The sequence below is a fragment of the Schistocerca americana genome, chromosome 2, assembly GCF_021461395.2.
Source record: "Schistocerca americana isolate TAMUIC-IGC-003095 chromosome 2, iqSchAmer2.1, whole genome shotgun sequence".
NCBI lineage: Eukaryota > Metazoa > Arthropoda > Insecta > Orthoptera > Acrididae > Schistocerca > Schistocerca americana.
In genome coordinates, this window is record NC_060120.1 from 448,278,229 (window position 1) to 448,302,901 (window position 24,673).

At 44.3% G+C, this 24,673-nt stretch overlaps 1 protein-coding gene across 3 annotated transcripts in view; it reads right to left on the reverse strand.

The window, feature by feature from the left end:
* Positions 1–24,673, reverse strand: part of LOC124595676 (myosin heavy chain, non-muscle) — a 280,898-nt gene that overhangs the window by 124,472 nt on the left and 131,753 nt on the right. For all 3 annotated transcript variants that reach the window (XM_047134535.1, XM_047134534.1, XM_047134536.1), the window contains exon 2: positions 11,106–11,262. In XM_047134535.1, coding sequence (XP_046990491.1) covers positions 11,106–11,262 — 157 coding nt within the window. The remainder of the gene's footprint in view (positions 1–11,105; positions 11,263–24,673) is intronic.

Sequence of the window (24,673 nt, forward strand, 5' to 3'; positions counted from 1 at the left end):
ACGAAATAACCATAACCTACATCAGTGAAAACTTCCGCATTTTGACGTACACTTCGAATTACATAATTATTGAAGTCTGGCATTTGAATGAAGTAGAACATCCAGAAACATGTTACATTATTGGATGAATGAATGCAAACGAAGCTTTCCACTGATCCATAAGATAAGCATGTCGTGGTCAAATTTCGGTAGTCATGAATAATAATTCGTTCGTTCATTTATTTATTTATTTGAGCTCGCCTGAGATGTGTTTCGAATAATAGTGTGTGTTCAACCTTTGGAACACACATCGCAGAGATTTGCTGTGGAATGGATACGACAGGTCCTTGTAGTTAGTTGATTAGTTTCATGTTCCATTGAACATTTGCGCGGTAAGTCGTAATGACGTGGAACGAGTCATTTTACATTCACGTCGCAAATTACACTGTTCACAAAGTGAGTACCTGTCAAAAGCCTAAATAACCAATTTTGCACCGCGGTCCGTTGCGAGACGTCCACCAAAAGAAAGTGAGGCTCTGGAATGTGGGGCCACGCGACTCCAGTGGCGTGGCCAGCTGCGCTGGGTTTCTCGGTTCAGATCCCGTGGCGCAGACGGCCAGATCGTACTGGTCCGACGGATTCTCGATTGGGTTTCCATCTGGGGGGTTCTGGTGGCCAGGGAGTAAGTACGGCGAACTCATCCTGGAGCTCTTCAAACCAAGCACGTATACTACGAGCTGTGTGACACGTTGCATTGAAATGGAGGTTTTTGTTTAAATTTTGCGTGGAATCATGCTCTCTCACTCGTCAAAAAATAGAGTTAATTTTACCTTACCCGTTGGTTATTTATTTTTACTATCAATTACCGACATCGGTGTTCATTGATTATATGGTGGCTGTAAGTTATTTGAACTTTGTACACACCAGGAGAAACTCGTGTCTCACTAGTAAAGAAATTTTGTATAATGTTAAGATAGCACGGAAGGGAGTGCAGAACGCTTAACAGAATGGGCATGAAACAGATACTGCATTACACGCAGACCGCACATGGCTAAGAGAGAAGATTATTTCGCGTAGGGCCGCATGGATCAGAACAGGAAGTCGGTGTGGCGCGATTGCGAAGAGGCAGTTTTGCGTGGGATGCGGGGCGGCCTGACACAGCGCACCGTCTATAATTGCTGCCCTGCCCACGCACGAAACTCCCAAGTACCCACGTGCACGACACGTGCTCCGCCTTCTCGCTGGTCCCATGACCATTACATGCAGCTGGGCACTACCATCTTCTAATAGGGTGCATATGAAAAACAAGCGTGAGGCGGCTTGAAGAATATCCTCGGGTTTTCAAACTGGGCAGCAAACAGACAACCAAGTGGCAGCACCGAAAGCAGCAGATAGGCGCCACCTCCCTTTCCCGAAAGGATGCAACATTCTCTGGCCGCAGATGGCAGATTCGCATACCGGCACAACAAAGGAGTGAGTACATTAGCTGCTCCGTAAGCTTTCTCAAACAATTTTAAAGAAATTATTCGATGAAAAAAGTTGTTCCTTTACATCGAGAAAATTCTGGCACTACGTAGAATCATTAAGCGGTTCGAATGGTTGTATACAGTCACTCGTTGACCAGTCTGGTGTGGCAACTGAAGATAGCAATATAGAGAAACTGAAGTTTTAAAGGCAGCCTTTAAGAAATCATTCACGTCGTCTGACCGTCGCACAGACTCCCGTATGGCGGACACACAGCAGGGATCACTAGCGCAGAGAAGCAACTGAAAGGGTTGAGAACAAGTACGTCTCCAGTTCCAGATGGACTCCCGATTCGGTTTTACACAGAGTACTTAGTCCATTACATTTGTCGCGAACCTCTCGCCCAGCGCAAAGTAACAAGCGTGTGCGAAAAAGAGCCGGTGACTCCCGTAAACAAGGAGGATGGAAAAATGGACCCTCAAAATTACAGACCAATATTCTCAACATGGGTTTGCTGCACAAATTCTTGAGCACATTCCAAGTTCGAATACAACAAATTTCCTTGATAGTGAAAAGCTTCTATCCACATATCAACATGGCTTTAGAAAGCGTCACTCTTGCCTAACTTAGCCTGCCCTTTCCTCGCACAATGTTCTACGAACCATGGTTGAAGGCCAACAGGTACATTCCAAATGCTTAGATTTCTGTGAAGCGCCCGGAAACAGTGTGGATGCGTGTAAGGTTGGTTTGATTGTTTTGGGGGAAGGGACCAAACAGTGAGATCATCGGTCCCACCGGATTATGGAAGGATGCGGAAGAAAGTCGGCCGTGCTCTGTCAAAGGAACCATCCCAGCAACTGTCTGAAGGGATTTAGGGAAACCACAGAAAATCTAAATCAGGATGGCCGGACGCGGGTTTGAACCGTCTTCCTCCCTAATGAGAGTTCAGTGTGCTAACCACAGCGACACCTCGCTCGGTGCTAGTAAGAGTCTGCAGGGTAGGTTTTGCTGAGAAACAATCGTTAAGAAAAAAAATTCAATACGTTGCGCCGTTTCCTAGTTATTTGGCACTGACGTCAACCAATCACGTCATTGCGCGCGAAAAATCAAGCAGCCAGCCAGGGATGGTGTCGCCAAACGTGTTTTTCGTTTCGTCTCCTGAAACCGAAGAAGACAGCGATATAAACATTGGACATGGAACGGCAGTAAGGATCGAACTAGAGTCGAAGGATGAGAAGTCTCGTCCGCTACCATCTATACATTGAGAACAACTTATTAACTGTATCTGGCTGGTCGCTTGAATATGCGCGTGCAAGGGCCTGATGACCAACTTTAATGCTATGTAACTCTGAAACGGCGCAGCGTATCTAGTCTTTTTCTTAACAAATATTTCTCAGCACAACCTACCTTGCAACACCCTTAGGCTTTTCAGGCTGTTTCTGACCAACCTGCACACTGTTAAAGGTCCGAGCATGGAAAGGAAAAAGGAAAAAGAAAAAAGAAAAGGAAATAGAAAAAAGAAAAGGAAAAAGTACAGGAAAGGAAAAAGAAAAAGTACAGGAAAGGAAAAAGAAAAAGTACAGGAAAGGAAAAAGAAAAAGTACAGGAAAGGAAAAAGAAAAAGGAAAGGAAAGGAGCTATTTATGTCAGATGCATCGGGACTTAACGCGAAATCATCGGAGATGAGCGAAAATGTATACCGGACTGGGATTCGAACGTGGTATCTCTTGCTTACTAGGCAGTTGTGTTAACCACTGCGCCACCCGGACAGAGTTTACCACAAGTTGCGTGGACTACCTCGGCACGCCTCTCGGCCGACCCACATTCCCACCAAGCGTCCACTTATCGGCAGTCCCCATCCATTCCCCCCATGTTCGCTAATTTGAGATTCGATAGAACAGACACCACGCACTCATATAATTGGTTCGCCTCGGTGTTCAATAAATCCACCACCTTCAGTGCGGATGCCCAGTACGTTCGACCTCCTGCGGGACTGTCAAAGTAGCGAGCATGAAGGACATCGCGGGACTGCCGATATGTGGCGCTGGGTTACAATGTAGGTAGGAGTTCGAATCTCGGTCCGACACACTTTCGCTCATCGCCGCTTTTTCCGATTAAGTCCCGATGCATATGACACCAGTTGTTCCCTTCCTTTCCTCCCTCCACCCTTAATTTACGTAATATGCATCACAGCTGCGGATTCCGCACGAGCAGCCGCACGATGGTCGTCTACGTTATGTAAGAAGGCGGTTTAGGCCTTCGGTTTTTAAAGTGTGTAAGAGTGTAAATCTGTCTCCAAAAGCAACGGACGAGGTTTCTATATTTTCTGGTGCACGCAGGTGGATGGGTTTTGTTACAAGATTTAGTTTGGCTATGTCAGGGCAAGGAACTGGTAATGGTTGGGTCACTATTGCTTTTGTTCGTACTAGTGATGCTAAGAAGAGTTCTTTGGATTCGTTTGCAACACGTGATGTAATTGCTTGGAAGACATTTAATATTATTCATCAGTCTAATAAGGACTATGGTGGAAGTTATGTGTCAAATTATGAACCTCTTGTTTTAAGAAGTCGTGTGTGTCGTAAAATAGAAAGTTCAGAAACAATCTATGTATGGTGTAAGAGTGGTGGTTCTCTAGGTGATGATTGTGCTGTACAAGGAGAGGTTATGTTTTATTATTGTAATGTTTGACCAGAATAAACGTTTTATTATATTTATTAAGGTTTTTATTTGATAATAATACCTACACATTGATCTTCCGAAAGAAGAGAGACCACGGATTCAAACACAGAACACAGGAAGTTGGCCGTGACGTCGGGTGTTCATCGAAGGCAAAATGTCTATCTGGAGTGAGGGAAATGTGATAGAATATACACAAATGATCTGACGCATAAAGTAACCACTAATTTGCGCTGGTGACGCTGTAGTATGCGTGGAAGTATCGTCGTTGAGTGACTGTAGGACACAAGATGACCTAGAATATTTATTAGGCACGATAATGGCAGCTGGCTCTAAATGTAAACCAACGCAGTTGAGTTGGGAAAATAGTGCTGCAATGTTTGAATACAGTGTTAGTTGTATACTGCTTGACAGAGTCACGTAGACTGAATATCTAGACGTCACGTTGCAATGCTATATGAACTGGAACGAGCATGTAAGGTCGGTAGTACGAAAAGCGAACGGTCGACCTCCGTTTCTTGAAAGAACTTTAGGGAAGTGTTGCTCATCTATAACGAAGATCACGTACAGTGGGATCCCACCGAGTCGGAGTAAAGTAAGACATCGAAGCAAATCAGAGGCGTGTTGCTAAATTTGTCAAATTAACATGAGAGTGTTAGGGATATGCTTCGTGAACACAAATTCGAATCTCTGAAGAGAAGACTACATTCTTTTTCGCGACACTACTACGATTATTCCGGTACTACAGCCCATGAAGAGCCCGGATCATGTCGACCAGATGTTTCCTACAGTTCTCTCTTGACGTCGTCAGCCTTCTCCAGTTCCGTACTCCTACCTTTGTAAAATCTCTCTCTACATTCGATACAGAAACCTCGGGCATATGAAACTAGGTGGTTGCTCGCACGTCTGCAGATCCCGAGCGGCCCTACAAAGCGTACAGCAAAAGCACGCCTACAATTTAAAACTCTGTTTTCTCAAAAACTTAATTGTTGCATCTCTTTGTTTACGTACGTTGAAAGTCTTAGTCGTGCCCTACACACACTGTCAATATGAATGTTGGTACTGTCTCATTGTAAGATTTGCAGCCACTACAGGGTCGCAAATTCAATGGACGCTAGCACGGTCGACAACCGGATTTGCTTCATAGAGTGCGCGATTCCTTGAGCTGAAGGGATGAGAAATGTAATATCAGGGACACAGTTGATTTTTTTCTTTATTTCGATGAGTTAAGACCTTTCCAAATAATCAATACTTCATATGATTAGTCAAATTCTTCATATTTGTTTCGATATCACTTCCTACTCAAAAATAGGACTGGCGTCTTATCAGAAGCTGCGGCGGTGAGTGGTCCATCCTTGTTCAGTAGGGCACGCAGTGTATCTCCAATTTTCAAGGTTTTTGGCGTACACTGCACACAACTACATGTGTGTCAGGTGTTGCGAAGAGGCGTAAAGGAGGAAACGGGGGCGGCGTGTTGTGCAATGTGTTAGCAATATTTTACAGGAGGCGCGAGCCGAATGCAGCAGACGCACCACGTGAGAGAGAGTAGCAGGACAGGGCAGGGCTGGGTTCTGCAGCGGCGCCTTCTTTGGGCTCGCAGACTCCACGACTCGCGGCTGCCGTAAAAGGGACCGCGTCTCGAAAGCTCCATACCGGCTGCTTCATCAGTTTGTGAAACTGCAAGCCGTCCGCAAAGAAATATAGCTGGCGGAGAGCGTGCCAGGAAACGAATGAGGCTTCCGTCACGTTCTATCAAATTTAATTGACCGCGAAGAATGGATGACTGCACTGTAGAGCATTTGTCTACTGTCGTACACAGGCAGGCCGAGGCAGAAGAAAATTTCTTTCCGAGTCAAGCTCATCACAGTCTTAGAGAGATTACGTCATACTCCATTCATTATGTCTAGATTGGCCATATTGCGGAACGGTAGTGAGATTCTGACCGATTCTGTAAGATATCTTTACACTGAGGTGACAAAAGTCATGGGAAAGCGATATGCACATATACAGATGGCGGTAGGGTCGCGTGCACAAGGTATAAAAGGGCAGCGCAATGGCGAAGCTGCCATTTGTAGTCAGGGTTTCCGACCTGATAATGGCCTCACAACGAGAATTAACAGTCACTGTACGCGGAATGGTAGTTAGAGCTAGACGCACGGGATATTCCACTTCCGAAATCATTAAGAAATTAAATATTCCGAGATGCACAGTATCAAGGGAGTGCCGAGAATGGCGTATCTCAGGCACTGTCTCTCATCATGGACAGCGCAGTCGCGGACGTCCGTCACAAAGGGACCGAGAGCAGCGGCGTGTGCACAGAGTTGTCAGTGCTAACAGACAAGCAATACTGCGTGAAATACCTGCAGAAATCAATGTGGGACGTACGTCGAGCTTATCCGTTAGGACAGTGCGGCGACATTCGGCGTTAATGGGCTGTGGCAGCAGATGACCAACACGAGTGCCTTTGCTATCAGTACGACATCGCCTGCAGCGCTTCTGCTAGACGACTGGAAAACCGTGGCCTGGTCAGATGAGCCACGATTTCAGTTTGTAAGAGCTGATGGTAAGGTTCGATTGTGGCCAAGCTACTGACACAAGTTGTCAACAAGGCACTATGCAAGCTGGTGGTGGGTCCATAATGGTACGGGCTGTGTTCATGTGGAATGGACTGGGTCCTCTGATTCAAGTGAACCGATCATTGACTGGAAATGGTTATGTTCGGCTACTTGGAGACCATTTGCAGCCATTCATTGACTTAATTATCCCAAACAACGATGGAATTTTTATGTATGGCTATGCGCCATGTCACCAGGAAACATTGTCCACGACTGGTTAGGAAGACAATTTGAGGCAATGTTTTGGCCACCTAGATCACCCGCCATGAACCTCATCCAACATTTATAGGACATAATTGAGAGGTCAGTTCGTTCACAAACATCCCGCCTCGACAACACTTACGCGATTGGACGGCTATATAGGGGCAGCATTTCTGCAGGGGACTTCTAACGACTTGTTGAGTCCATTCCATGTCGAGTTACTACACTACGCCGGGCAAAAGGAGGTTCGACACTATATGAGGAGGTATTTCGTGACTTTTGTCTCTTCTCTATTACAAGCACAAACATACCATGCTGCCAGTCATTCTCATATACCAGAGCGGATAACTACCGAACCAGAACAAGGACTTTGTGGATGTTTTCATAATGCGCCAAATTTGTTAAGCATGGCAATCAGGTAACTTATAAGCTTTATGTGGAAGTCCGTTAGAGAGAGAACGTTTAATATTGACATTAATTGTTACATAATAACTTACAGTACAACATAAAACGACTGATGGAGCAGTGAAGCTGACGCGAAGACGCCAGACGCGAAGATTCACAAAATACGGTGAGGTTACTCCAACTACGGGAGCCAACGAAGTCGATCACCGTAAAGGAATGTAGTACGCTAATACGAATGTCGCGGTAGAAAGTATCCGGACACCCCTACCTACTGCGAAATTCACCACTAGATGTAATGAGAAGCGGACCGACCAGTATAAAAGGAGGCGGGGAGTACTGCATTGTCATTAGAGCAGCTGTAACCGCAGAACAGGGCCGGTCAGGAGTGTTCGACTTCGGAGTCGACTAGTCATTGGATGTCTCCAGAGTAGCTAAGCAAACATCATGGACACTACAAACGTACTGAAGTATCCAAGGAAGCCTGTTGTGATTGTGAAGTGGAAACGAGAAGTAGCAGCCACAGCTAAACCAAGACGAGAGAGAGCTCATGTCCTGATCGACAGGGACTATCGAGCATCTTGGAGGGTGGTTGTTGAGAACAGCATGAAGTTAGCGGAAGGAATCACTCTTCCGTCTACAAAGGGGTAATCAACTTTTTCACCTACCGTTCACTTTTGTATCTCTTTTGGCAGTAAAATTTTCTAACTAGCTACCGATTTCACAGTAATACTGATTTATAAAACAGGAAAGTAACTTCATATAATTTATAATGCCGAGTTACAGCAAGGTAAAGCATATAATAATTACTTGCCAGTTATTTTATATCAAAATTTTATTAAAATCTAATGAAAATATTTTTTAAACCCCTGCCGCCCACCATGAACGCTGGAACGCTCACTAGTGGGCGATGGTGACCAGGTTGACCACCACTCATCTAGCGCAATGACTGTGCGTAGGCAGTGAAGTCCTGCTTCATGGGGAGAGACGTGCTTTTGCTTCAGGTAGCGTCAAAGGCAAGCCGCAGCGCGGACGAAAGGAAACAACAGGAAACGTGTGCCGTCAACACTCTGCTGAGCAATTTCCAATGAAATTCATTCAGAAACAGCAGCTGCACGTGAATACCGCAGTTAACAATGTATGGCCACATTAAAAAAAATATTTGAAAATTAAAGGATTTAGAGATACGTTTATGAATTAATTATCTGACAACAAAATGGAGCTGAGGGTTGCTATCTACCATGCTTTATTATAAATTACAAAGGCCGCATTACACTCAACTGTTCCATTGCAGCTCACACAGAGGAATTCGGCTTTCACACAGGAAAAATAAAAAAGGATAAAGAAAAAAATATTACGAGCAAGAGTTCCAAAAGGAACCTACCTTACGTTATGATATGAAACGAGATGCTACCACGAGTCCTGTTTTTCTTGAGAGCTACATGAATGGGAACACTTATTTGCAGATGTTGCCAACATGGTTAATGTCCCACCTTGGAGACGAGGGAATCGTACATTGTGTGTAGCTACGTCAGGATGGAGCTCCAGTACTCTTAACAGTTCAGGTGCGTTATATCCTTGATTAACAATTTCGAGGACGCTGGACTGGGCGTGGAATAATGCCACTCCCTCCGTAGTCTGGAATCAAGGATGCGTCAAACGAAACTTACTCTCTTTAACAGTTGTTTCGACACGAAGCAACTGCTTCCTGGTATGTTATTCTTCAAAAATGTCGCACTAAGGTATTCCATTACTTGTCCAATAAAATTCCCAGGAGTTACAATGTTTATAACGTATTTACGGAAGAATTTTTTTAAATGGCGATTAAATCGTTTGAAAAGTTAATTTAGAGGTACTTGGAACAACCACATTTCTCAACGAGATTAGCACGGAGAATACCTTTCTTGTTTGCTCCTACAAGCTTTTTTCACAGTAAAATCCAAACAAATCAACGACGGAATTCACAAACGCCTAGTAGTGTGAAGAATACTAAAAGAATTGTCCCCTCTCACTATGTGTATATCATAACTACAGCACTATTACAGCGCTGTTGCAACTACTCTCGTGTCGAAATTTAAAGCAACAAACCCCTATTTCCCCGTTCTGTCTGTAATCCACGATATAATGATATTAACTGTCAACCAGATGCCCGTACGGTCGTGTACTGCACGGAAGATGCATTCCGATCAACGAATAACCATACCAACGATACGTCACGGCACCTATGAAATGAGGTAGTGTTTGCCGGGTAGTCCCACATCCACAACAGCTGTGTACATAGTCACAGACGGTGCTGTACGGCACAGAGAAGATGCCTACCAGAGTCTCTGCGGTGGAGGGCCATAGAAAGAAAGGAAGCAAGACAGTCGCAAACTGATATGGCCCGAAGGCTTGATGTGAATCGTCCTGTTGTTTCTCGGATGTGGTAACAGTTTAGGGAGACCGAAACTGTATCCTGAAGAGAAGGGCAGGGTCGCCCACGTGTGACTTCAGTAGAGAGGACAGTTATTTGGCTGTAAGGGAACGATATTACGACCTTACAAGGGAACCTCTCCATCGCAACCCCCTCAGATTTAGTTATAAGTTGGAACAGTGGATAGGCCTTGATAAACTGAACACAGATCAATCGAGAAAACAGGAAGAAGTTATGTGAAACTATGAAAAAAATAAGCAAAATATACAAACTTTGGCCGGTAAGGGGAAGGGGGTTGATGGCGTGAAGCCCTGAGCCCCAGTCTTTGAGGTAATGTCCTGGATTAAATTCCAAACCTCTCCCCAGTGCCTCAAAGTGAGGGCACGTAACATTGTTGATTAAGCTGGGCGGTCCACTTGGTTCTATTCGAGGGCAGTGGCCCATGTTTCAGCATCGAGTTTCGTCCCCTCCCTTCCCTTCATCCATAACAACACAAACCCAACACTACACTGTAAAAGCTGTCATCACAGTTATCCACGAGACACGGATACACCCTCTACATTTTATAACAAGACGGAGGAAGACAAAAGCAAACCACCTCCACTAGTACCTAGCCAAGAACATCGATTCAGGATTCCTGTATCTGCTTCCCTATGCTCATTCCCTGAGTATGCGATTACTTTTACTTTTGATGTACTCGATACCTTCAAATAAGTAAACACAAATTACTCTTCTTGTGCGGCTCTTGTGGTTTGGTGCTGCATACCTTTGACATCCTGCGAAGTGCCAAGCGTGTAGACTGCTCGAAAGTTGAGTGTAACGTCATGCTGGTATTACCAATCAACAGAGGAAAGGCAAGGGTGAATCGCAACAGACCAGTGTGCAAGTAGCCACACTTTTTTTCCTTTACTTCCTCTGACGTTGTCTTGCCTCTTGCCCCTCGTTCTTATGGGCAACACCGAAAGTTTTAGAATTTAACCAGCATGACAAATACAACTTTATTATCAGGGTCTGCAGGCTCCTCCACATCACAAAACTCAGTATTCTTTCCATGACTAATTCAATTGTCGGTTTTCAAAGATGGAATTCGAGCTGTGTTCCGTTAGAAACGAATTTCACCACAAACGCAATTTGACGTACTCAGTAGTTAGGAAGGAAGCAATACTGTCACGATTAGCAGTCATTAGATGGGCAAGCGCGTTGTTCTAATGTCGGATATTCATGTCAAGTACCGTGCTTAGCCGAGTACACGCCCACTTGCGCACTCCTCATTCAGCTAGTCCTTCTGAAGTGGAGCCAACAGGTATGGGGAAGTTTAGTTTACCGTACGGTCGCCGCATGCGGCGCGTACTCACCCTGCAGCATGGAGCGGTATGCAGTGTCGGTGATGGCGAAGACGTGTGGCGGCACCTCGTGCCTCTTGATGCCCTTGTAGCGTTCCATTATCTTCTCCGTGTAGATCGGCAGCTTCTTGTACGGGTTCACCACCACGCAGAACAGTCCCGAATACGTCTGCAACAACCATCAGAGCCATTACCCCACGGCACTGCGCTGGCAGCGGCTGTGACTTACCGTGGTAAATTATACAGCGAGGGCAACCCTCGCTCAATTTCACTCCTAGCTCCTCGTTAGTATGAGCAGAATACGAGTATCACGTCCGCTGCCACCCTCTTTCCCCACGTCTAAAAGTACAATGCAGGAATCGCACTGCAGGCCCCTACGTTTTCTGCGTCGTGCTCAATGCTGAGAACGGGAATGGAACCTCGTATACTAGGGTACACCTCGCACAAATACGGCGTTAATGCCAATGAAACGTTGCTTTCATTATTGTAATGTCTGTTCCGTAAGATCTTAAACATCGACACTGCCTAAGAAAGCCTTGATTCACACAACCTTTTGAAGTAATGGTGCTGTGTGTGTTTCGTCCATAGAGAGAGAGTGGAATACCTCGCTGCCAAAAATTTCTTTCATTTGGAAATTGGTCCACATTTTGAAATAGTTTTGCCCTGTAGTTTCTACTCTTAAATGCAATTAAGTAACGAAATACTAAAACGAAATAAAAAAGCCTATGACTACTTTCTCAACAACACGTGTTAGCTGTGTTAGAGTTGACTTCTCAAAGGCATGCGTCTGTCTGTTTCCACGTCGAGTGTTTGAAGGGACAACATGGGAAACTCCCAACATGTTACACGGCGAGAAAGAAGGTTCTAGAATCTAACATAACACTATTCAGATATGAAATAAAGACCTTCCGATGATGACACAGATTTCCTGTAACATGTTTGCGTACAGCAGCTTAGAGATAGCTCCGCTTTGAAGACCGAGGCGGTTTCTTACTGTAACTGCCCTCGTAATGCCTACCCGAAAAACAGCGCACTAGGCAACGCTTGTTGCTTGTTCCTCAAAATTCCGTTTTTCAGGTGTGTATGGCTAATGGCCAACGTTTTAGTTGCGTAAAAAAAACAACAACTTTTGAATTTCATAGCCTTATAACAGGTTGCATTCTGTTATTAAGAGCAGAAGAAACGAGAATCGAGACTTGCTTAAAATTTAGAAGAGAGGTGACAATAATCGCAGAACAGAAGTAATTATGAAGAAACATTACAACGGAGCTATCAAAAGCACACTGGGGCACAGGTGAAAAAATCTTTCTTAATCCAGAAGAAAAACTGGTAGCGCTTCAGGTGCGGCGCTAAGTAGTACGACATGAAGCAGCCTACTGAAATGAACAGGTCCGTGGAAGAACCTTAACAGAACGACACTTCGGAGGGGACGCCTGCTGCAACATCCAAGAATAGTCAGCTTGGCACTCGGAAGAACAGCAGAGGGAGGAAGGAAAGGTTTAGGGCTGACAAACTGCAACCCGATTTGTAGTAGTCGGCAGTAATGGACAGCTAGCGGGCTGCAGTTCACCAATAGTATTCCGGCATTTAATGCTCCTACTGTAGTTCACTTTCGCTGCGTAACACATAGTGATTGTCAGTTCCTCATAACTGGGAACTATTCTGGGTGTGAAAATTTCTCTTATTTTAACAAAGAACGTAACTCTGCCTTAAACAGAATTAAGAACAGATATTTGAAATGCTTAGAGATGCTACACAGACCAATACTACCAGTGAATTCCACATTTTTGTAGGAGTGGAGACTTAACTGATGATTCTATGGCCGCGGAGGGCGGTGCGTCGTCGCGGCTGCCTGCAGCTCAGATTTAGATTAGTTGGCGACTGACGTTTAAGATCTAGGCTATGGCTGTGCGATCGAGTCTGAATTCGATCTTCTTTTCGACTTCATTGTTGAACCCGATGTTAAAAAAGAATTTATAGAATGCCTTAAAAAACAATACGTAAGTACATCAAATATGTTTATTATCAGTAAAGACAAAAATATTTAACGTTACATCTAAAGTTTTGTCTACTCACATGGGGAAAAAAAACTAATTCTGTGAGATGTTTCTCCTTCACTCTATAGAGGAGTTGTTTTCTTCAGTCCAGACACTGGTTTGATGCAGCTCTCCATGTTACTCTATCCTGTCCAAACTGCTTCATCTGCCAGTACCTACCGCAACCTACATCCTTCTGAATCTGCTTAGTGTATTCATCTCTTCGTCTCCCTCTACGATTTTTACCCTCCATGCTGCCCTCCAATACTACATTGGTGATCCCTTGATGCCTCACAACATGTCCTACCAACCGATCCCTTCTTCTGGTCAAGTTGTGCCACAAACTTCTCTTCTCCCCATTTCTATTCAATACCTCCTCATTACTTATGTGATCTACCCATATAATCTTCAGCATCCTTCTGTAGCACCACATTTCGAAAGATTCTATTCTCTTTTTGTCTAAACTATTTATTGTCCACGTTTCACTTCCACATATGGCTACACTCCATACAAATACTTTCAGAATCGACTTCCTGACACTTAAATCTATACTCGATTTTAACAAATTTCTCTTCTTCAGGAACGCTTTCCTTGCCATTGCCAGTCTACATTTTATATCCTCTATACTTCGACCATCATCAGTTATTTTGCTCCCCAAATAGCAAAACTCATTTACTACTTTAAGCGTGTAGAGTTGTTATCGCCTGCTTTTGAGAAGTCGTTCAGAAGCTGACGTTGTGTGCTACATCATTTAGGAGTAATTTTTGTAGGTTCTTACTAGCAGTACCGATAATGTGGTTCGATAATAGTTGTTGGAAGACATAGAAGTCGATCTTTCAGATGTTAACTGATCTACAATGAAAGATCCGCTTCTATTATAGTTTACGAAATTGCATAATAAAAGAATAATTTGCAACGTTCACTCTATAAATCGAATTTGGTTTAGCTGTTTCCCCTGTAATGTAACGACGTGTTGTCCATCCTCACTGACGCTAGTCTGAAAAGCCTCAAACAAATCCTTGACTGTTTCAAACACCTTCGAACGTGCTGAAGCATCTTGACAATAGAGGTTCTTGAAGGCAGGATCGATAAAAGTTGATATGGCTAACAGGTTGACACGTTTAGTTAGTAATACGTTATTTTCTGATTTTTGTTATGATGCTAATCTCCAGTCCCTACAGTCTGTATGGGCTGCATGTCGGGCATTTCGACAGTCAACATACGAACTATTGGCTTTACTTTACTGCTTGCAACGTACTTTCCTACGCAGAAAGAGATTCGTTTAAATGGCACTAAAATTGTTGACACTGCTGATTAGCAGCCCGGCTTTTGCCTTCAACATTCATGATGCGATATTTCAAAGGCTTCCGTGTCAATAATGAAACATCGATGATCATCTAACATCACCACACTATAGAGCAAGCGAAATACACTACGGAGGATGCTGCGCGTAGTAGTTACGTAGAGATGAAGCAGAAGATGGAGGGATGTGTTTCGGCCAGTGCTGCGTTTGGCGTTAGTTCTGCGGCGTGCGTGGCGCCTGCGAAACTAGGCCGCCGTGTGCCGGCGTCTGGCGCCAGTCCTCATATGGCGCGCCGTTAATGACCGTCATTACCGAGATTTACGCCCACCAATTAACTGGAAAGCGTTACTGTTTGGCGGGCAAAAAGGCCCAGAAAGATCAAACGCGGCGATAGCCTGACGGGAGGAGGGCTGATTGATAGCGGATCTTGTGCGCTTTCACTGCCCGCCGCCGCGCCGCTACAGCTCCATTGGCGACCGTCTGAACCTTGGAGGCCTGTTTTATTCGAACGACGCTCGTCCGAGAATAACGAGGCCCGTAACTGTCCACTTCTACTGAGTGGAGACGAATATACACAGAACCATTCGGTTAAACCGACGAGATTGTGTGTGTTCCGGTAGGCAGAAGTAAAATCAGTCAGACTACATATACATGCACATCCACAATCTGCAAACTAGGGGCTGGCGGTTACTGCAGAAACGACCGGTTTTCGCTTATCTCTGTTTTTTCCAAGCCGATTTAATCTGAGTGTAAAAACTGCTCAAAGTAAGCGATATCTGAAATAACCGATTTTCGAGTTTTATTCGTATTATTTTCTGTAATGAACATATAAATCGAACGAAGATTGAAAAAATTTGACTACCTCAGTTTTAAAATACATAGAATCAAAATAATAAATTAAATACGCAAATAAAACTTCTCCGTCCACTGTTCGCTGCTTTTCTCGAAAAGCAATAAGTGGCTACAAAAAATAAAAATAAAAGAATCACCATTACTCTCCTACTGATTCTATTTTTTTTAAAAACTCTCTCAAAAATCATGTCAACGAGGATCATACCACAACTTGGGCAATAGCAATAGACAGTGCTAAATGGTGAAAACTGAAGTCGATGAACACTGCTTTTAGTATTAATTTGTCAATTTTCAATCAAGGCGTACAAGCAAATAGAGACATTACGTAGATACGAGCAACATTAGCTGCTTTCAAGCTGAACTGTCAGGTTATAAGTTTTCTTCTTGCTGTGGCTCGTCCTGTTCCTGATCTTTTAAAGCAGATGGAGCATTGTACTTCATTGGTGCCGCATTTCACAAAATACTTCCAGTTTAGGGATGGTGCCATTCTGCAATAGAACTAATGTCCGACGACGACAGCGTGAAACTACGATATACACTAGATGTAGCAAGTCTTACACAAGGCTTGTACATGCGTACCGTTTAATAGGTCACGCCACATGGTAACAGGTACATTAATGTCTCAGCAATGCTGTACCAATTCTTATGCGAAGTGTTTGTTGCTCGTTTCTGTCGGCATTGTTATTAAAATAGCACTGGTCGCTTTTCGCATTTTCTGTAATAATGCTGTATCTCAAAGTAATGCAAATTTTACAAATAAAATTTACTCGTTTTTAAAAAGTTCATTTAAAAACCAAAAGTTTTGGCACTGCTGCTATGGCTAACTGATACTTATTTTTTACTAAAAACGGGGTAAAAAACCTAACACCTGTCGGAACCTGCTATTCAGAACTAAAATACCGAATGGTACATAACATTGTAGCACACATTAAGGTTCCTTCCCGTTCCCTTCGAATACCGACCGCGGTAAGAACTAACTCTCAGATGCCTCCATTCGCGTTGCAATTAGTGTCCTCTTTCATTGACACCTTGCCGAACCGGTACGTAGTGGCTGTAATATATTTCAAGTTTGCTAACTTAATGGTGGTTCTTACTACTACGTAAGCAGACCTTCGCAAGGTATCTCGTAGGTTCCTATGTCCTGCCGTTTGGCCGCACGGCGGTGAGATTCATGGGGTCGAGTACATATGCGTAAAGTTTTATTTTCAATTTTTACATTTCTTACATTGCAAATAAACTGAAATGATGCTAAAGGTATTGTGTTTACCTATTACTATCTTCACAAAAGGCGTGAAAATGAGAGCAATAGAAAATTTCGGATTGCAAATAATTTCCAAGAAAGGACTGTATTTCAGCATCCGCGAGGAATCTGCAAATAACTTTGCACTATGGGACTTAACTTCTAAGGTCATCAGTCCCCTAGAACTTTGAACTACTTAAACCTAACTAACCTAAGGACATCACACACATCCATACCCGAGGCAGGATTCGAACCTGCGACCATAGCAGTAGCGCGGTTCCAGACTGTAGTGCCTAGAACCGCTCGGCCACCCCGGCCGACTCCATGCGGAAAAAAAAAATCAAACTTTATGTACGAAGTACTCGTGTACACCGTACAATGTCCAATTTTTCGTTGCCATTCCTCTTCACGCATTTGATGAAAATATTAATATTAACAAAATATTGGGCATTTCGGTTTATTTGCAGTATAAGTAACGTAAAAATTGAAAAAAGCTTCGTAAGAGATTAGACTCCAAGACCCTCTGATTACCGTTCTGCACTCTTTCCGCTGCGCCAACCACCGCCTGGCAACACTCTACGATAAATGGCACACATCTCGCTGGACCAGCGGAAAAAAAAGCCTTTCTCCTCATCGACTGGCGATCTGGAGCGTCCAATTTCGTCAATTTCATTTCTACCCAAGCCCTGCATATACCAAAATTTGGACGAATCGGTGACGACGAGTACGGGCAGACTCCTCTTTACTAGGAGTCATCATTTCGTGAGTGTCCTACTGGAAGATTGAAGCTACTAGAGGAATAACGCGCGTTCATATGGTGCCACCGCCCAAGTGTTCTCGGGAACGTCTTCTGCAGACTGCGACTGCAAGTAGGAGCCGTACGCACGCAGCAGATGTTTTTTTCCCATCGGCGAGGAAAGAAGCACAAATACGCCGGCGGCCGGGGGTTCGCATTGGATTGTTGGGGAAAGGGTGCGCCGGGGTGGGGGGGAGGGACCAGCAGCGACCGGCTCAATACGGCTGGCGTTGAGCTGCGGGCGCTCTGGCCAGCAGATATTAAAACCCGCCGCCGCCGCCGCCGCCGCCACCGCCCTTGCGCTGGCCAGCGGAATGCAGAAACCCGCGTTCCGGCTGCTCACTCGTGACACAGACACCGTGGCCGGCCGCCAGATTTCATCCCACTAAATCTCATTACTCAGCGACAGGCGACATCTCACTTAAGCTGTCTCGGAATATCAACCGCCCTCTTCTTACCATACTAACCGCTCTATTTCACCTAACTTCATTATTATGCGGCAAGGCGAACTGCAGACTAGGTCAGGTTGATAGCACCGCCGTGTTTACAGGCGAGGCTCTTAACGCATTACACTCCCATACGCCCACGCCCTGCTTAGCCCAACGATTGCAGACCAGCACTTTCGTTTGACAATACTCCTCGCACTATGTCACTTTGCCAACATTTATTCATAGTTCAATGTGACCTAGTGTGTAACTTCGAAAGCTTCAAGAAGCTGTTTACGGATCACCCAGTTTTTCGCTACGATATTCTAGCTTGCAACTCATCTAGACAGAACATGGGGTCCTCGATGCAGAGACTGGCAGTTTACTTTCAGTTTAAACACATGTAACATTCACAGATCGAAAATGGAAAGACCTGTTATTGTTTGAATACACGACTGTCGAACAATCATAGGAAAAAGACGCATCTGTCAAATAGCTGGGAGCGACTTTAAGTAGAATGGCACGTATCAGTAGTTATAGCAAAGACTAATGTCAGATCCAGATGCGCTGGACGAATCCTCGGGAAATGTAATTGACCACAAAGAATGTAGCTTACGAAACCCTCGTTCAGCCAGTATCACAGTACTGGTCCTCTGTCTGGAACGTTTACAAGGTAGACTGGAGGGGCAGTGTGTTTCGTCACTGGTCACTTAGTTAATGTGAAAGTGCCAAGGACATGCTCATCCCACCCAGTTGACAGGATCTATGAGAAAGACTTTGTATATTACTGATTTACTGTTCAAATTCCCAGGAAGTATGTTCTTAGAAGAGTCAAGCAATATATTTTTCCTAGACATACCACGAATGAACCATTTTAACTTTAAAACTCTTCTGTTGGTCAGCGTAAAACAATGTGAGATTGTGCGTCTGCCTGTTTACTTCCTTTCCCTAACTAGTCTCATCAAAATCTAGCCATCACCAGTGGGTTTCTTTATTCCAAAACGTGCAACGTTACAAAAATGTTATTACGTGTGTATTGTTTCGTTCCAGATACTGCATTGTATGAATAATTTTAGAACACCTTTCCACTTTTGAGAAACTGCATGGTTTCAGTGTTGCCTTTTTTTTTCATACAGCAATTCATCTGCAACGGTATGAGTGGCTGTTACTAAAAAAATGAAAATATGAAATTACACGAGTCTGTGTTATACTACTGAAACTGAGGTAATATCGTGGATTCAATTTTGGTGGACAATAGGTTGTAACGTGATCTGTCGACTTGTAGTTCGTCTAAAATTCATACAAGTTAATACGAAGGCATATCAACAAAGGTCCGACGCGCCCACCATTTGCGATTAGGACAGCATACAGAGAAGTGACAGTGGCGCACGAAACATTCTCCGCCACACATCATAAGGTGGCATATGGAGAATGGATGTAAATGAACTCACGACTGGTCTAAATAAACCACTGGTTGCTTTAATTCTAATGCTTCACTTTTTCGTAACAATTTGATGTTGTATGGACCTTTTTGAAATTCTGTGGCATCATCGCACGCGCGATGACACTCATTCTGGGGCCTTTTAAAACCAAAGCTCATTCATTCACATACCAATATTTGTCAGACTTCCCTTTCTAGCCTTGAAATCCATTAACGTGCCAAAAAAGCTACGAAGTTTTAGCAAAGATTGTGTATCCTTTATGTCCATAATACCGAAGAAATTTAAGCATAATAATGTATTTATCCATATTGTCAATGAACTTGGCTGCTGCTTCCTTTTCAATTCCATTTCGCTCAGCATCGTATTTCTCCACCATCTTTAACGTTTTGCTTTTTTGTTTCATCACCTTTCGTTTCAGCACCGTCACTCGTTTCTCCTTCTCGTCGCCAATAAACTTAATTACGTTAACAGCAAGCTGCCTCGGTTGCCCGCAAAGACATTTCCGCGATCACTTTCCATGCTTGTACTGCAACGCAACGCGCACTACTCCGTGAGCTGGAACCCGAGTGTACGTAGCACGTTACCAAATTTGCTCTCACGACTGCCAAGTTTACGTTTACTACGTCGAATAATACTTAGAGTATTCCTACATGCTAGGGGTGAAAAAGGAGCCTTGACGGCTACTCGGAGAAGTCTACACTTCCGACTGAAATTTCACCTCATACTCCGCCTTCAGCAGTTGTCAAGCAGAAACGTCGCCGTAGCTGAAGATTCATAATTTTAATTCCAAAATTCCGAAATCAAACTTTTTAACAGCAGCCGCAGCCGCAGCAGCAGCAGCAGCAGCAGCAGTGTTGCCACCCGTATATGCTGGGCTTTCTAGGGACGCTGCTACCTCCTGAGCTGCCTCGGTCCACCATTAGCGAACAACGCACCTGAAATACGTTCACCGTGGAAGGATTGTAGGGATTTCTAAGCTCTTCTGTTAAACAGAAACTGGAAACACCCAAGAAACCATATTCAGGTGACGGCTACAGGTTCAAATGGCTCTGAGCACTATGGGACTTAACATTGAGGTCATCAGTCCCCTAGAACTTAGAACAACTTAAACCTAACTAACCTAAGGACATCACACCCATCCATGCCCGAGGCAGGATTCGAACCTGCGACCGTAGCGGTCTCGCGGTTCCAGACTGAAGCGCCTAGAACCGCACGGCCACTCCGGCCGGCGACGGCTACAGGTAGAAACACTCTTTAAATAAATGCTGTGCTTTATTTGCTGTTCAATTATTCTATGAATGAGGCCGTCTGTGGTCGTCAGCGGTTCCAGAAGCCTTAAAATAAATAAAAAACGTAATGAATCAAGAAGTCGCGAAGTGTAAAATTTTCGGACAAAGATATCTACGAAAAAGAATGACAAAATCCTTTTTAAAATGGATATTTAAAATCTTTACACGCTCGTGAATACGAAGAATGTAGGCAACCAAGAACATGAAAGAAGTGTTAATTCAGCGGCCACTACAATACTCGAGATACAAAAAGTTTAGAACCTGAATTGCACAAATGTTTCACGGAAAGAACATTTGATTTGTGAAATTATTGTCCTTCGAAAGACTTCCCGTTTCATTCGTAGCAGGTCTGGTGCTTCAAGCTTTATCTTTCATTTCCATTACATCTACATTGTTAACTGTTACCTCCGCCTCCGATTCCGAAGTTTACAAAACAATTGTGCAGCCTCTAACTGAGATTCCTGTAAAACTGAATCCATTACAATCGCGCTACGTTCAAGTTAGTATTGTGTACACACAAGAGAAGTTAGGGCTCATACGAGGCGTACAGACTTCTCTTTCCCCTTCCTCTATTTGCGAATAGAGCAGGAAAGGGAATGACTAGTGGTGGTGGTGGTGGTGGTGGTAGTAGTAGTAGTAGTAGTAGTAGTAGTAGTAGTAATAGTAGCAGCAGCAGCAGCAGCAGCAGCAGTAGTACAAGGTACCCTCCGCCATGTACCGTACGTCGTCTTGCGAGTACGTAAGTGTATATGGGTCACGTGATCAGTGGCCTTTAGCAAAACAATTGTCCGATTTCGACGTTTTGAATCTTTAGAATTTCTTTTTATGCTCGGGTCATTAAATTACTTGCAGGAAGTTTGTTTTTGGCATCAAGCTGCATTATTATTTGAAGGTTGTTCTGAAATATTATGGGTGTGTTAGCAGCGTCCGTGAGATAAAAAAGGGCACAGTTATCTGTGACAGAGCACGGCGCGGCGCTGGACGGAACCGCGCCCGACCCGACAGGATGTGACGGTGTGGCCGGTGTTGTTATCTGTTTACCAAAGCCGCCTTGCGGCCGCCGTGTCTTCCCGCGTTGCGTACGTTTCCCGGAAACTACAAGTACGGAGTTTTAAAATCCTGGTGCCCGCTCCCAGTTTCTACGAACATCTACTCACGCACGGAAACTACCAAAATACAACTACGTCAACAACGGCGAGAATTGCAGCCCTGTTAGCCCTACACATATCTTAGAAACTCCTGAAAAACGAACGAACCACCTAGGTCACAAAAATCATTACGAACCAAGTATGTCAGAAATTTGTCTTTCACCACCCAGTCGAACAGGCGGGATTAAAAAAAAGTCTCAGTGCAACTGATCATACCCAAGCAGCGTGCACACCGGTAGAGAAATGTACGGAGTGTAGCATCCCATTTCACATAACCTTCACACACTGCCGGCAGGTGTTCGACTAGCTCGAAACTTGGGCGTTTACTATAGATTATCCAACTCAGTCCGTTACATTTACGAGAAAGCCTCTCAACGTGTAAAATTAAGGAGCGCTGAATCACTGGAAAGGTTTCCGCGAGAAGAGGCATAACACAAGGCGACACTATCTCACCCAATTTATTCACCCTGGCTCTCGAGAATGTGTTCAAGGGTCCATTGTGCGGACAGAAACTTATCATCATGGAAAACGTCTCGACCATCCTTATTTTTGAATTCTCGGATCACTTAACAGTTCGTCCATGTCGCTGCTATAGAGGATATCATTTGCGAAGATTCTTCCCAACCTGTAGGCCTCGAAATTAACCTTCAAAATACCTAGGTCATGAGCCCTGTTAATATTATGGTCTCTAAAGTTTACAGCTGGAAGTTCTGAGAAGAATTTGAGTCGCTGTCTTACGACAAATTCATTTCAACCAGAATGTCTAAGATTACTGGCTGCCTCTGCTCCTCAGATTTAGATATTTGCCTTGAAGTGACTGCTGTTTAGCAACATCCAGACGACACGTGTCACAGACGGAATATCACGGCGCAAACAGCCACAGATCGCTGGTAACCCCCACCTTCCAATATTGAACGATGTATTCCCTGCGAACCGAAGAATATTAAGGTCAAGATATCTCATTCTTATCACAGTCAGGACTCACTGAAATTGAATTCAGTACCATCGGCGAATGGAAATCCCGCTGGTGTCCTCCACAATGCTTGAAACTACTCCGCATCAAGAAGAGACCCCTTTGATTTGACCAGCCTCGGGCAATTTTGACTACCCTGAACCGCTTCCGAACGGGCTATGGAAGGCGTGTTGACTCTCTTCTACCAGTGGGGTAAATCATCACATCGTGTGATTGGTGCGGACGAGATGCAATTGCTAATGTTGTATCAGCATGCCCCGCACGTGCGTACAAGGAGCTTTCCGAAGATTTCCTAACAGCGACAAGTGGAGTAATAAAATAGATAAGAGACCTTGATATTCGTATATAGTTGTCATTTGAGTTATTTTATACTGGAGAGCTGCCTTCAAAAGCTGACATGTAGTAATTTTTGATGTCTGCATACACCGACGAGCGAAGATATTATGAGCACCTGTCTAACAGCGTGCTGGTCCACTTTTCAAATGCAGTACAGCAGCGATTCTCCTTGGAGTGGCTTCTACGAGTCCTCGAGACGTTTCTCGAAGTATGTGGTACCAAATGTCTACTCAAAGGTCACTAAAGTCCTGAAAAGCATGCAGCTGCCGTCCAATGCGTGTTCCCTCGGATAAAGATCAGCGGCATTCGCTGATTAAGAGATTATAGTGATTTCACTATCGTGATCCTTAAATCATTGCAGCACAATTTTGGCCTTGTGCTGCGGAAAGTTATCTTGCTGGAAGATGTCATCGCCATCAGAGAAAACGTCAACCACAAAGGTATGCCGGTGGTCCGCAATAACGTTCACGTAGTTCACTGCCGTCGTCATTGTGCCTTCGAGTACTGGCACAGGTTCCACAGAAGTCCAACTCTATGTACCCCATAGCATAATTCTGCTCTCACCGATCTACATCTGTGGCTCGGTGCACATTCCAAGCAGCCATTCGCCAATGTGAAGGCGTGTAAGGATCCAACTATCGACCTGATGCAACAAGGATTGCGATGCACTTGACAGGCGACACGTTGCTACTGATCCACGGTGAAAACTCAGTGGTGCTTAGTCCACTGCAATCTTAACTGAAGACGACGTTGGGTCAACAAAGGAACACTTAGGGGTTGTGTGATGAGGAGCTCCATGTTAAACAATGGCCTTTGTACGGTGTGCTCCGGAACACTTGCCTACGCCAGCATTGTACAAAGGGTACTGGAAAGTTTTGCAATACAGCTTTATTTATTTTATTTTTTTCGAAGTAATTCCGCCTTATTGAATACACCTCTCCATCCTCCGAAACCAGTTCCTAAAACCAGTTCTCCCAAGTTTCTGTAGGGAGTAAGGCACACGCGTTGACCAAAGCCAAGCCCTCAGGAGGCCCTCATCACTTGAAAACTGCACTCCTTTTCAGACTTTGGGCAAGCACTGCTCAGTGTACAACTTAGCTGTGACTGTTTTCTGTGTGTCCAAAACAACACACTCCATAGTTCCACTCCATTTGGAAAAAAAGACAGGTATCATTTTCTTCGGGATTTTCTGACAGCTCGGGGTGTGTCGTCATCTTCAAAGACGAAAACTTTGTTGTGAGTCTTAGTCGGCACGTCATAGTAGTAAAGCCAAGTCTGGTCACCTGTCACGATGTTATTCACATACTGAGATTTTCCCTTAGAAAAATTCTGTAACATCTCCCGGCACGAAATCACGCGTAGAATCATCTGCTCTACCGTCATTCTATGCGGCATCCGAAGACAACACAGTTTTGTTTATTTACAAATATTTTGTTTATTTACAAATTATTACGCAGAATCGAACGAATTGCTGGTGCATTTAGCCGTAAGGTATCCTCTACCTGCTTATAGATCACTCGCCTGTCTTCGTCTTGCATTTTCCTCACAGTATCAATGTTTTCCTTCGTAACTTGTGTTCGTGGCCTTCCCGTCCTCTCAGCGTCCTCCGGAGTGAAATTTCCTCTTTGGAATTCTCTGCACCACCTGAATACAGTTGTATGATGTGGACACACATCACCTAGTGCAACAGTCATTTCTTCAACGCACTGGTCTACGTTCATACCAAGCGCGAAGTTGTAC